Here is a 15,000-nt window from a genome sequence, read left to right as displayed (position 1 = left end):
CACTTGCGTCTGTTTATGGTCTTTCTGTGCCAGTCAAAGCCCGCAAACTTTCTTAGTTCGCCAATCCATCATATTTTCTTCCTTTCCCTGCTTCTTTTACAATCTCTAGGGACCCATTCTGTTATTCTTAAAGTCATCTATGGTTTGCCTTTCTCATTATATGTCCTGTCCATATCCATTTCTTTTTCTTACTTCTTGTTATAATATCCTCTACTTTAGTTTTCATGTCTCTTTTTGTTATACCCACCATTATTCTTTCCATAGCTTTTTGAGTTGTAACTACCTTATGTTCTAAGGCTCCAAGTTTCTGATGCATAAATTAATATTGGTAGGACCATCTCATTAAATACTTCTTTTTTTTTAGAAAAAGTGGCATTTTGCGTTTCATAATCTGATTTTGTTTACCAAATGCTCTCCATCCTATGCTTATTCTTCTTTCAATTTCGGTCTCGTGTCCTGGGGAAACACTGTCAGTCCTACGTACGTATACTCATTAACAATCTGTAGAGGCTTGTCCATAACTCTATTTTGTTGTTTCTCTGCATTTTCATAGAACATTATATTAGTTTTGCTCATATCCATTTCTGCTTTCCCTATTCAAATTTTCTATCATCTAGTAATTCCTCCTGTGTGCGTTCTAGTGTTTTATTCTTATTTCATGTTATTGTGAAGATCCTACTTATGTCAGAATGTCTTTACAATATTTCATGTGGAGCCATTATGATTATCAATGTAAGCCTTGTCTTTATGGAAACTAGAAAGCCCCAAGATGAACCTTTGCAATGAAGTTTGCAGTTTGCAGTGGCACGTAAAACTAAACAAGTTACACAATTTCCACGAAGCTTTGAAAGTCGATTCTGGAAATCTCTACTAGTCGCAGCAATTTCCTTGTTATTAAAAGCACCTTCTCCTGGAAGTTCAAGTGCTTGATTCAAAGGAGGTAAGAGAATCTGGTCATTATTCTGATACTCCTTTTAATATCCATTATAACCCAGCCTTCTCATGCTTCCCCTCTAGATTGTATTACTCTGGCTTTTGCTCAATCCTTGTTTCCTTGTCGTCTAGATCACGAGCTCACTACCCTTCATATTCAGTGCAGTCCTCTTGATACCAGGACTTCTTACATGCTTACATATATAAGCTTATATGTATTGGTTTGCATATGCATGAGTATAAAGATATTGATAAGATCAAAGCCGGGAAAATCATTTAAATGAAGATCCTTTCTTGCCATTCGAACCATAAGCATTCATAGTCTATGAATCCTATGCTATATCCAGATGATTTTCCCATTACTTGGTTTATTACATAGATATGATCAATTGTTGAATAACTGCTTCTAAAGGCTGCCTGTTCTCTTAGTTGATTAAATTCTAGCTGTTTTGCTATTCGGCTTTTATTACAATAATTAATATTATTAATATGAGTATTGTTTATAAAACTATTAAGATTAGTATTATTTATGAAATTATAATTGCTTTTCAGTTCCTAATTGGTATAAATATTGGTTATTTTTACGTTGAAACTTTAGGAAATAAATTCAAATTCCATTGTAATCATACTTAACATTTTTCTATTCATTTTCGTATTCTTCAACACACTCTCTCTCTCTCTCTCTCTCTCTCTCTCTCTCTCTCTCTCTCTCTCTCAAAGGGTTAACGGATATGTTTGTCATTAATTATAGAGCCCATTTGATGAAATCCAGCACCGCCATTCCCAAAGTAATGGCGTTGAAAAATATACGACACTTACTTTTCAGAGAAATTTTATTTCTTTGCTTGCATATCAACTTACTGAATTTTGATAACTACTTTCTTCTTATATATTCTGCCCAGCTCTAAAATTTCTTATGTCGCTGATTTATAGTCCAGGTTTTTCTTTCCTCCTTATTTATGGCCCCAAGCCTTTTGATAAATCTCACGGAGAAGCTGAAGAGTGAATAATGGTTTCATTTTTCAGCGAATGCTGAATAATACTCAATGCCTCCATTTCCCAAAGGACTTGTCTAGTGTGATTGAAGGAATTTTAACCAAAAGGTTTTGTCGATCTTTTAGGTGGTTTAGCAACTTAAGGGATTGGGTTTGGAGACGAAATTGTGAACGATGTGGTACATCGTAGTGAATACCAATTGTTCTTTGTAAAATCTCTTCAGAGGAGTTAGTATTCCTTCTGTATTTGGTGTTTTCTCACTTAGCTTTGCAGCTGCTTCTACGTTCGGACCATCATATATATGACAAGGATCTGGTTATTTTTTTATCAATGATAATATGTAAAGTGCAAAGAATATCCTTAATTCATTTTCTTCTGTTTGCAATTCAGTATTCTCGTGATGACTACGTTACTGGATAATGGTATTTCTCTTTGATCAGTGTGTCTAAGGTTAAGGTTAAGTTTTTATTCTTGAATACTCAATTGAGTTTTCGTTTCAAATTGAAAATTTATAATCTGTTGTGTTTAATGCAAATATAAAAGTAACTAAAATAAGATTTCAAATTGTGGCAATAATCCAAGACAAAATTTTTTTTATACTTTGCAAGAAATATTGGTCAAGTTGTACAATTTGATATGCAGTTATTTATTTTTTATAGCTATTAATGCCAACTATTTTCACCAAATCCCATTAACGCCATTCATGACACCATAGATACTCTACATGTGTTTATATGATAGAAATAAGTATATTCCATTATACCAATCATTATCATTTATGGTGAAAGATCAAAACCAAAATTTTTCCATACGTTATTACTATTAGGAAATTTTTGAGTAATGTACGATATGAAATAGTGCACTAGACAAATTGTGAGATACAAAAAGAAAAGTAATAGGTTTTGAGTATTTTTTGACCGAAAGTAAGTTATGATAATAATGGTGATGGTGAGGAGGAGGATCTTAAAAATATGAAAGTAAAGGGTGTCTGAATTAATCAACAAATCCAATTGAGTATATCCCGCATCCTCATGCTGTTATGAAGTAAATGGCACATGGCACTCCCAATCGCATTCCATTTCTACTAAATATTCAGTTTACCATTGACTTACATCCATTCTCACTTAACTTGAAGATTTCCTTTTTATTATCCCTCGGAGGAAATAAAAAGGAAAAAGTATCCGAATCTTATAAACAAATAAAAGATAGAAAACGAATGTTTGACTCGTGGGCTTTACAAGAAATTACACAACCACGGGTAACAAAGCATTGCTGTATGAAATACGGTACAAGGTAAATGGTCATTCAGTATACAGTATAGCAAATGCTGAATAAAGTTAAAGGAGGACAATAAAAACGCTAGACACAAGATAGTTCAAGCTTCAAACCTTCCAGTGACACAACATTGGAAGAGAAATTGATTTTCAAATGAATTATCGATTTTCGGGTGCTCCTATTATATGATATGAAATTTTCATTTTGGTCTATTATCTTGGAATTAGATTTTGCGAAATATATTATGAATTTTTCTCTGGGATAGGAAGCAAGTGTTTATAAAACAGTTTAGTTACTTGAAGGAATCGGTCTGTATTCCTTTCTTGCATTTTATTGAAATAGCCTTCAGATGTATTTGGGATGTAAGAAAGTGCATTTAAGGCAGGTTGGAACACTCGATTTCCGTATACACGTACACACTTATATGCACACACACATATATATGTATATATATATATATATATATATATATATATATATATATATATATATATATATATAGATAGATAGATAGATAGATATACTTATGAATATATGTATGTATGTATGTATGTATGTAAGTATGTATGTATGTATGTATTTATGTAAGTATATGTGTGTGACTTTACATATAAATTGTATGTATGTGATGTAAGCCTGAAATTTGAAAGGCTATCCATGAAAATGGAGACAAGTTTATTACGATGGGGAACGTACAGCATACCTGAGGGGTAATTTAAAAAGAAAAAAAAAGGTAAATCAGAAAGTTGATGAATGAGAAGCCTTTTGACATACCAGTGATGGCTGAAGAGGGATAAATGTTTTTATACTGCCAAGATTGTTAAAATAATCCCCAATACACATACTTTCTTCCGTAATTCTAGAAAGGGTAGGTTCAGGGGTGGCTTTTCGTTTTTAAAGGCTATTCTTATCTTTTGAATATTTTGAAATACATTTTAACCACCAAAATCAAAAATATTTATTGTACTAGTATGAAAACCTTCGAGAACAAATGGGAATGTTTTTATTGATAAAGTTGTTATGCTCATCGAGATGATACACATGGCAACAAAGCAATTGTTTACCTGTGAAGCTTTCACTCTTCGGCTGGGTGACGCATCATATCGTAATGCGATTATTATTATTATTATTATTATTATTATTATTATTATTATTATTATTATTATTACAACTTAAGCTACAACCCTAGTTGGAAAAGCAGGATGCTTTAAGCCCATGGGCTACAACAGAGAAAATTGACCAAGTGAGGAGAGAAAGCAAGGAAATAAATATACTACAATATATTATCATTATTATTATTATTATTATTATTATTATTATTATTATTGCTTGCTGAGCTACAACCCTAGTTGGAAAAGCAAGATGCTATAAGCCCAGTGGCTCCAACAGGGAAAATAGCCCAGTGAGGAAAGGAAACAAGGAATTAATTACCAATTACAATAAAATATTTAAGAACAGTAACAACAATTAAAATAAATATTTCATATATAAACCATAAAAACTTCAACGAAATAAGAGGAAGAGAAATAAGATAGAATAGTGTGCCCAAGTGTACCCTCAAGCAAGAGAACTCTAACCCAAGACAGCGGAAGACCATGGTACAGAGGCTATGTCACTATTTAAGACTAGAGAACAATAGTTCGATTTTGGAGTGTCCTTCTCCTAGAAGAGCTGCTTTCCATAGCGAAAGAGTCTCTTCTACCCTTACCAAGAGGAAGGTAGCCACTGAACAATTACATTGCAGTAGTTAACCTCTTGAGTTCAGAAGAATTGCTTGGTATCCCAGTGTTGTCTGGTGTATGAGGACAGAGGAGAATATGTAAAGAGTAGGCCAGAGTCTTCGGTGTATCTGTAGGGAAAGGGAAAATGAACCGTAACCTGAGAGAAGGATCCTATGTAGTACTGTCTGACCAGTCAAAGGACCTAATAACTCTCTAGCAGTAGTAACTCAACGGAAAAGTAATGATCAATTAAAATGAAATATTTTAATGACATTAACCACATTAAATTAGACCTATTATAAAGTATAAAAACTTAAAAAAAAAAAAAAAAACAAGAGGAAGAGAAACCACATAGAACAACGTGCCCGAGTGCACCTTTAAGCAATAGAACTCTAACCCAAGAGAGTGGAAGACCATGGTACACAGAGAACTTTGTCCCGTTATCTAGTAGGAGTTCGTTACCCAGGTCTGTTACTGGGCTTTGTTTTGTGCAGCGGTTTTCAAATAAATAATGTATTATGAATTCTGGGTATCATCTCTGGAACATAGTTTTTGCAAAGAAATAACTGGAGAAATATTATATTACAATAACTGGAGAAATGTTATATTATAAAACTTTTAATTATCATTGTTATCAGAATTGATTACTGGAACTCTATTATAACTTATCCAAAGTATAACTTAGGCAAATAGATTACCTCTGTACAGATTAAACTACACTGACTGCTTATTTAAGCAAGAATAAATTTTAAGATATACGGTATGCAATAACTCAAGATAACAAAACTGAACGTCAAGAGAAATGCTTCGCATCGTTCAGCCAAGAAATCGTGTCGACACGAGACAAATCCCGGATGGTTTCAAGTTATTGCAGCCGAGATCCACTTCTACTCTGGGTTCTAGAGCTTTTAAATATGCGACCCAAAGGTTGTATAACACCCTCCCACTTGACACCAGAAGGACTGATGATATTACGGCTTTCAAGAAGTTGAAGCCTTTTGTTTTCGAAATGCTACAATAGCATGTATTTTACTGTTAATGCGGACTACACTTTATGATTCTCTGAATTCTTAAAGGATGGTTAGGACAAATGTGATACATATATAGAGTGTGTGCGATTGCTCAAACATACTCTTTCATTAAGAATTAAAGATAAATCAAATATTTGCAGAATAATCGTTAGAGAAAGAAATATTAGTTATCGTATTTTGTTTTGTGCTTTGTTTGTAGCTCTTGACAGAAGAACATAATGATACTCTGTTGCCGACCATTTGTATGGCGTGTGAACTGTCATCTAAGCGTGTGTTGTGACTACGGGGAGAAATTTCATTATACTTCGAAACAAACGTGGCTTTTAATGCTTATTCTATTACTCCTTTAGTTGTTTTTTTTGTTTTCGCAGATTTAATCTTTACCTTACAGCTGGCATTTAAAGGTTCTTTCTTCAACAGTGTTGCACGTGTGTGACAGCCGTATATAAAACGCACAATAAATCTTTGTCGTTTTCCTTGCTGCATTATCCGGTTTGCCTGAGTTACCTCATGTTTGTTGTTGGTGTTTCTGTTCCTGTGTTGCATAGTTTTGTTGTTGTTTTTTTTCTTTTTTTCTGTCTATCATTTTTCTTCTTGGATTGCCTTATTTTGGTTTTTAATCTTCTTGACTTATTTTGGTTGTTATTATGTTTGCCATATTTTGGTTGTTATTCTTCTTGCCTTATTTTGGTTGCTATTCTTCTTGCCTTATTTTGTTTGTTATTTTTTCTTGCTTTATTTTGGTTGTTATTCATCTTGCCATATTTTGGTTGGTATTCTTCTTGCCTTATTTTGGTTGTGATTATTATTGCCCTATTTTGGTTGATATTCTTCTTGCCTTATTTTGGTTGTTATTCTTCTTGCCTTATTTTGGTTGTGATTATTATTGCCCTATTTTGGTTAATATTCTTCTTGCCTTATTTTGGTTGTTATTCTTCTTGCCTTATTTTGGTTGTTATTATTATTGCCCTATTTTGGTTGATATTCTTCTTGCCTTATTTTGGTTGTTATTCTTCTTGCCTTATTTTGGTTGTGATTATTATTGCCCTATTTTGTTTGATATTCTTCTTGCCTTATTTTGGTTGTTATTCTTCTTGCCTTATTTTGGTTGTTATTATTATTGCCCTATTTTGTTTGATATTCTTCTTGCCTTATTTTGGTTGTTATTCTTCTTGCCTTATTTTGGTTGTGATTATTATTGCCCTATTTTGATTGATATTCTTCTTGCCTTATTTTGGTTGTTATTCTTCTTGCCTTATTTTGGTTGTGATTATTATTGCCCTATTTTGTTTGATATTCTTCTTGCCTTATTTTGGTTGTTATTCTTCTTGCCTTATTTTGGTTGTTATTATTATTGCCCTATTTTGTTTGATATTCTTCTTGCCTTATTTTGGTTGTGATTATTATTGCCCTATTTTGGTTGATATTCTTCTTGCCTTATTTTGGTTGTTATTCTTCTTGCCTTATTTTGGTTGTGATTATTATTGCCCTATTTTGATTGATATTCTTCTTGCCTTATTTTGGTTGTTATTCTTCTTGCCTTATTTTGGTTGTTATTATTATTGCCCTATTTTGTTTGATATTCTTCTTGCCTTATTTTGATTGTTATTATTATTGCCCTATTTTGTTTGATATTCTTCTTGCCTTATTTTGGTTGTTATTCTTCTTGCCTTATTTTGGTTGTGATTATTATTGCCCTATTTTGGTTGATATTCTTCTTGCCTTATTTTGGTTGTTATTCTTCTTGCCTTATTTTGGTTGTTATTATTATTGCCCTATTTTGGTTGATATTCTTCTTGCCTTATTTTGGTTGTGATTATTATTGCCCTATTTTGGTTGATATTCTTCTTGCCTTATTTTGGTTGTTATTCTTCTTGCCTTATTTTGGTTGTTATTCTTCTTGCCTTATTTTGGTTGTTATTATTATTGCCCTATTTTGGTTGATATTCTTCTTGCCTTATTTTGGTTGTGATTATTATTGCCCTATTTTGGTTGATATTCTTCTTGCCTTATTTTGGTTGTTATTCTTCTTGCCTTATTTTGGTTGTGATTATTATTGCCCTATTTTGGTTAATATTCTTCTTGCCTTATTTTGGTTGTTATTCTTCTTGCCTTATTTTGGTTGTGATTATTATTGCCCTATTTTGGTTGATATTCTTCTTGCCTTATTTTGGTTGTTATTCTTCTTGCCTTATTTTGGTTGTGATTATTATTGCCCTATTTTGGTTGATATTCTTCTTGCCTTATTTTGGTTGTTATTCTTCTTGCCTTATTTTGGTTGTGATTATTATTGCCCTATTTTGTTTGATATTCTTCTTGCCTTATTTTGGTTGTTATTCTTCTTGCCTTATTTTGGTTGTTATTATTATTGCCCTATTTTGTTTGATATTCTTCTTGCCTTATTTTGGTTGTTATTATTATTGCCCTATTTTGGTTGTTATTCCTCTTGCTTTAGTTTGGTTCTTATTCATCTTGCCGTATTTTAGGGTTGTTATTCTTCTTGCTTTATTGTGGTTGTTATTCTTCTAACCGCTTTTCGGTTGTTATTCTTCTTGCCCTATTTTGGTTATCATTCTATTTGCCTTATTTTGGTTTTTACGCATCTTTCCGTATTTTGGTTGTTATTCTTAAGTTGAATTAATATAGTGATTGTTGTGTGGTCTTTTTTATTGCTGTTTTCCTTTAACGCCATGTTTTACTTTTTATTGCTCTTTCTTTATTATTGTTTTTCCTTTATCGCCTAATTTTGGTTTGACTTTGATGGCTTAATTTTTCTTTTCTCGAAGAGACGTTTTTGATTGATTGATTGATACATAATTACCTCCTTATTCGATAGTACATTGAACGAGAGGGCTATTATGCTGCTAGATCGTACCCTGGTTATGAAGAGGATATCCTTAAACCCTTTTTTTTTTTTTTTTAATTGAAGGTTAGGCGTGATACCTGAAAGCAAGTAAATTCGCGAACGTACATTCTCACACGAGGGTATTTACTCAGTGCCAAATATTTCAGAGTTGGACCGGGGCCGATTGCTTGGTAGATAATCGGGCCAAGTGCTTGCCACTTGGCACAATTTTATCACCTTGTTTATATCATTGTTATTCAAACGATTTCGCGGATCAGTTAGCGATATGTGTTGTACCTTACACCGCTGGCAAGGACGAAACGCGTTTTTTAGAATTTTCGTAATCTTAGACTGACGTATTTATTGTTAAGGAATTTTGTCTGTATGAAGAAGATTCTAGATTTTCGTTATTGATTCATGAAGGTTCCTTTAGACATGTGCATCTGATGCATATTATTATTACGTAACATATGTTACGGTAGGCGGTTTATTTTTTGTTTTCTTTCTTTTTATTTTTATTTTTTTGAAATACTGCATTGTTTATCGTACATGCTGATGACCATAAAATCCGCTACACATATGAATGGCTGTGCTTTTGGCTCACTCGAGGCTCCCATTTGGCAGGGATTGAACCTCTTCCTTGCGTAGGGAAAAAATCATTTGTTACATGCGTTTAACTGGTATACTGTCAGTTTTTTTATTTTTTTTTTCTTCATGGAATTCTTGAAGGGGCATAAATATTCCAGATACTTTGATGTCAAAAAGAAATAAGATACCGAGCTTTTCAGGGTATATAAATCTGGAGGTTTCATGTTGGATCTTTACTTATAGAAAAACCTCGTGTGTGTGCATATATGTATATATATATATATATATATATATATATATATATATATATATATATATATATATATATATAGTATATATATATACATATATATATGTGAATGATGAAAATCAACACAGTATAATCTTTATTATATACAGTATATGTATATGTGTATATATATGCATTTCTTTATGAGCAGAACACCACAGGACTTGCAAAGCTTGCTTACCAGAATGCATGAAATATCACATAAGATTGGGCACAAGACAGAGATTTTGAGAACGGAATATGCAATGGAAAATGAAATATCATTTGAAGGAGGAAGGATTAATGGGGTGAAATTATGTTTAGGAACTATCATCTCTAATACATGGTCTTTAGAATTGGAGTTTGATGAAAGACTGAAAAAAGCAAATCAGACAATGGCTAGATTAAGCAAGATATGGAAATTAAATCGCCTGAAATTACATGTAAAAATCAGGCTATATATCAGTTTAGTGAGGTCGGTGTTACTGTAGGGACATGAGTCGTGGTATAACAGAAGACCAAGGCCTGCATAGCTGAGGACTATGAAGCGTGAACTAGATGATGATGAAAGGAGAAGCACAGATTTAAAAGCTTAAGATAGAGACGACTGGTGAAATCTAAATCTAACTGAGGCCGTTGGCGTCAATGGGCATAGGAGGAGATGGTGATGTTTTATATATATATATATATATATATATATATATATATATATATATATATATATATATATATATATATGTATATATATATATATATATATATATATGTGTGTGTGTGTGTGTGTATGTATGTATATTATACTTATACACACACACATATATATATATATATACATATATATATATATATATATATATATATATATATATATATATATGTGTGTGTGTGTGTGTGTGTGTGTGTGTATGTGTGTGTTATAAGTTTTTAGTGGTAACGATGAAAATAAATCTGGATTGTGTTCAGTGCATATATATATATATATATATATATATATATGTATATATATATATATATATATATATATATATATATATATGTATATAAATTTTGATTATGTCGGTGATGAAAATAAAACCGAATTTTGTTCAGTAGATATATATATATATATATATATATATATATATATATATATATATATATATATATATATCTATATACACAGACACAAACACACACATATGTATATACATATATATATATGCACATACATACACACCCAAACAAACACACAGACAAACACAAACACGCGCACACACACACACACATATATATATATATATATATATATATATATATATATATATATATATATATATGTATATATATGTAGAATTTATATATAAATGTATATATATATATATATATATATATATATATATATATATCCCTTTCTGAGTGGGAATACCTTATTGCGGTTTAAGGGTTTGCGTATCGTCATGATCAGCAAAGCTACAGTATACTAGTCAAGGCACCCATACTAGGTTGGTTTGCTATGATCGATCAGACGAAAATCTCCCTTTATGTGATGAAAACTGGCCAAACCCCAGACATAAACTGACATGTAAGGCCTTTGTCCTATAGTGGACTAAAAACGGTGGCATTTGTTGTGTATAATATACAGTATATATATATATATATATATATATATATATATATATATATATATATATATATATATATGTGTGTGTGTGTGTGTGTGTGTGTGTGTACAATGTTTGTGTGTATATGTTATTAGATGTTCTAATCTATCTTTTTAGTGCTTGTTGAAATTTGTTCATTCCAAAAACGATCCTTTATACAAGGAGGATATTGTGAACACCGTCATAACTTTGTAGTGCAGGAGAATCATAGTGAAAATGTATGGACATGATCATAATGACAAACCTGTTTGTGAAGCTCTATCTGAATGTTACTGCATAACAAATAAAATGCTCATCTTTTGTGGGTATTGGCTGCGATTCATGAACTCAAGTTCAACCGTTTTCAACAGTTCATGCCAATCATTTTCCAATTTTTCATGTTTTTTTTTTACCTTTGCAATTCCTGATTGTGGAATTATATTATCATTGTCGTTCTTGGTCATATTTTTTTTCTTTTAAATTGACGAAATTTCTTTCTGTGGCTTTTACTCCTTCTTTACTAACTCCTGTTTAATACCTGATTATTAGATTTTTTACTTTTTGTAATGCTGGAATCTTTATGCCACTCCATTTAATAAAAAGACTATCAATACAAAGTTTTCTTGAACGAACGAACTTGTATTGAGCAGCTTTTCCCATTTAAATCACTCCCTAAAAAAAAAAAAAAAAAAAAAAAAAAAAAAACCTATAAATTCTCTTTTCATGATAAATTTACAGTCGGTAAGCTATAAAAAGATTACACCCCCCCCCCCCCCCCCGTGGTGTTAAATACCAAACCAGAGACCTTGGAAGATATAACTTAATTTTTTTTTTCATTCTTTCATTGAACGTTCTGAGCGCGACACAAGTTATGCTTCAAGTGAAAATAAAGAATGGTCTTTGGTAGCTATTATCCACCAGGGCTTCTTGCAGCCACAGTTTGTAGTTTCAGTGTGCTCTTCATTGCTTGACGGCGTGTTTCTCGTTTGATTACATTTTATATGAAGTTATTCCGTCCTATTTCGTTTTCGCCGATTCTTTAACGTAAAATAAAGGAGGTGAGAACATTCTTACAGAGGGTGGAAATAATCATCAACATTATCTTTGAACTTGTGAGGGCAATGCTTTAATGTCCGATGGGAAGAACTCTATGCTGCATTAGTTCTTGTGAGTATGAATGATATAATGTTTTATATATAATTATTTCATAAGTTTTTCGTGGCCAGTGATGGATGAAGACATACTGTATATAAAGCCCGTCAAATCACCAGGAACCCATTCATCAAAACGTATTGACAAGAGTTTTTTCTTCTTTGCAATTTATTATTTCAAGAGTATGCAACCTTTTTCAACAAATATTGAATGAGATATACGTGCTTTATGAGTATCTATATCGTGTAGTGAAATTGAGAGAAAAGATAAGATTTGTGAGTTATGAACTCGACAATCGTGATTGGAGTTGAATGAATGAAAACCATTCTGCTGTCCTGATGTGAGGAAAAGGGCAATTGACGTTCAGTTCTAGAGTAAGGAAGCATAATTAATTGGTAAACGGCAATGGCAATAAATCTTCATAGTGTTCAGATGTTTTGAGAGAGAGAGAGAGAGAGAGAGAGAGAGAGAGAGAGAGAGAGAGAGAGAATCTACCAATATCACAAGGTAGGAAGTGTCCAAGGACTTTGTGGTTAAATACTAATTAGCAGGTACTAACGATTTATTTCTGACTCTAATGAAAGTTTGGAATTGGAGCAGTGCCATGCAAAGTAATCTAATTATTTATTGTGATTATAGAAATATTGAAGAGCTTTATAGAGTTATTGTTTAGTAATACATTAATTCTTCTTTGAAAATTTTTTTTTTTTCGAAAGTGAGAGAAAATGTATTATATTGCCAAGAGATCCTCCTAGTGTTTGGCACTAACCAGCGTTGTCAGTGGCAGAAACTGTATTTATTTTTACAATCTTAATGTAAACGGAACAAGGGTTATTCTTCTCGTACTTGAAAGTTCTTATAATCTTTTCTTGTAATCTGTAACATTTAATTTTTTACATTTTTTGGTGTTTTTCGTTATTGATTGCACTTTGCTTCATGTACTGCAGGCATTGCATTGTTTAATCATATCCTCATCTGCCTTTATATGTTTCTTGCGTCATAATCTATAATTAGTTAATGTGGCATCTGATTTCATTCACGTCTTTCAATGTTTACTTCATGGTCTGGGTTCTAATAAATATTATTTCATAATTTCTGCAATGGTATGTTCCATCAAGGGTGTCATTTGATCAGTTATTGCCAGACACAACACAGAAAAATAGATCCCTCCTCTGTAAGTTATATCCATTACAGTTAGAAATGTTGATAACAGCAAGAAAGGATTTTAGGCTAATGATTAATTTTGTAAACGGTATTATGAATTGTTACTGCCAAATTCTATACAAGTTGATATTTATTTTGAATATTGTAAAAATGTCATATAAGTAATAGTAATGGATCTCCCATGTAACAAAAATAAAAACTATGTATGAAAACGGAAATTTCCCTTTAGAAATTCTGCATAAGCAAATTTAAGGTAAATAATGATGCAATTTGCAATTTGTGATTTATTAGATATACTGAAAGCAATTACTGGACAAAATCCACAAATAATGCCAGCTGTCATTGTAATTCCTAAGCAGCATTTTCCATTTTTTTTTTCTAACAAATCCAAGGTAACGAAGTATAACGCAGTTATTTAAAGATGAGGTACTATGTATATTTGATATAGAGTTTTACGCAACATAGTTATTATAGTTAATGATTTGAAAAATTCAATATTTCAAATAATGCCAGGTAGCATTGTAATTCCTAAGCTGCATTTTCCATTTTTTCTAACAAATCCAAGGTAACGAAGTATGACGCAGTTATTTAAAGATGAGCTACTATGCATATATGATACAGAGTTTTATGCAACATAGTTATTATAGTTAATGATTTGAAAAATTCAATATTTTAAAATCATTTGAACGAGTCATCTACTTCTGGTTGTTGTGCTTCTGTGTTTGGACACTCTGAGATCGGAGGAGACATCCATGATGCCTGAATTGGTGCATAAGATGTACTCTGTTGCTGGAGAGAGCTCAATTCATTGAGCAAAAGCTCTTGCATTTTTATTTTAATGGCAATTTTCTTAGTTCTGGAAAACAGCCGCAAGTCAGGCAAGAGACTCTTAAAGAAAAGCAAGTCTTCATCATTTGTCTCTCCAGCAGCAGCGTTAGCCAAGATTTTTAGCTTCTTTGCCTTTGCTTCGACCCTGATGTTTTCCTGCCAGTTGTCATCACAGGATTTCCTCTTCGCCCCTCGGCTTGCGTTTTCACCTGGCAATTCCTGCTCATTGATATCCGGAATGTCTACAATGGAGTGATTTTCCTCCTCCTCAATTTCTTCATCGTCATTTTCTTTTCGGGGTCTCTCGTTTGAATAAATCCGGGACGCGATAGAGAGTTCATTTTGGGAGGCGTAAACAATGTCACCAAGTCTATCTTGGCTCGTCGATTTTCCTAGCGCTGGTCTAGTGTTTGGTACGCTGTCTTGATTTGATGTGACATCATTCAGGAAGAACATTGGTTCGAATAAATGCCAGCTGGATTGAGGTGTCAGTTCATTTGGGTTTCTTCTTCTCTCCCTTGCGTAGCAATCCCGTAGGCCCTTCCATTTGATTTTCAGTTCATCTGCGAGAAAAAGTAAA

The 15,000-nt window shown here is 32.3% G+C and overlaps 2 protein-coding genes across 3 annotated transcripts in view; one reads left to right on the top strand and one right to left on the bottom strand.

Annotated features, from left to right (window-relative positions):
* Nucleotides 1–15,000, top strand: part of LOC137654265 (5-hydroxytryptamine receptor 1A-like) — a 419,677-nt gene that overhangs the window by 364,709 nt on the left and 39,968 nt on the right. The gene's annotated exons all lie outside the window — the stretch shown is intronic.
* LOC137654264 (uncharacterized) overlaps nt 13,856–15,000 on the bottom strand; it is a 3,853-nt gene continuing 2,708 nt past the window's right edge. The window contains exon 2 of the mRNA XM_068387890.1: nt 13,856–14,983. Within this exon, the coding sequence (XP_068243991.1) occupies nt 14,271–14,983 (713 nt within the window). The 3' untranslated portion in view covers nt 13,856–14,270. The remainder of the gene's footprint in view (nt 14,984–15,000) is intronic.

The sequence above is a fragment of the Palaemon carinicauda genome, chromosome 15, assembly GCF_036898095.1.
Source record: "Palaemon carinicauda isolate YSFRI2023 chromosome 15, ASM3689809v2, whole genome shotgun sequence".
NCBI classification, from domain to species: domain Eukaryota; kingdom Metazoa; phylum Arthropoda; class Malacostraca; order Decapoda; family Palaemonidae; genus Palaemon; species Palaemon carinicauda.
This window is presented reverse-complemented; position numbering and strand designations above follow the sequence as displayed.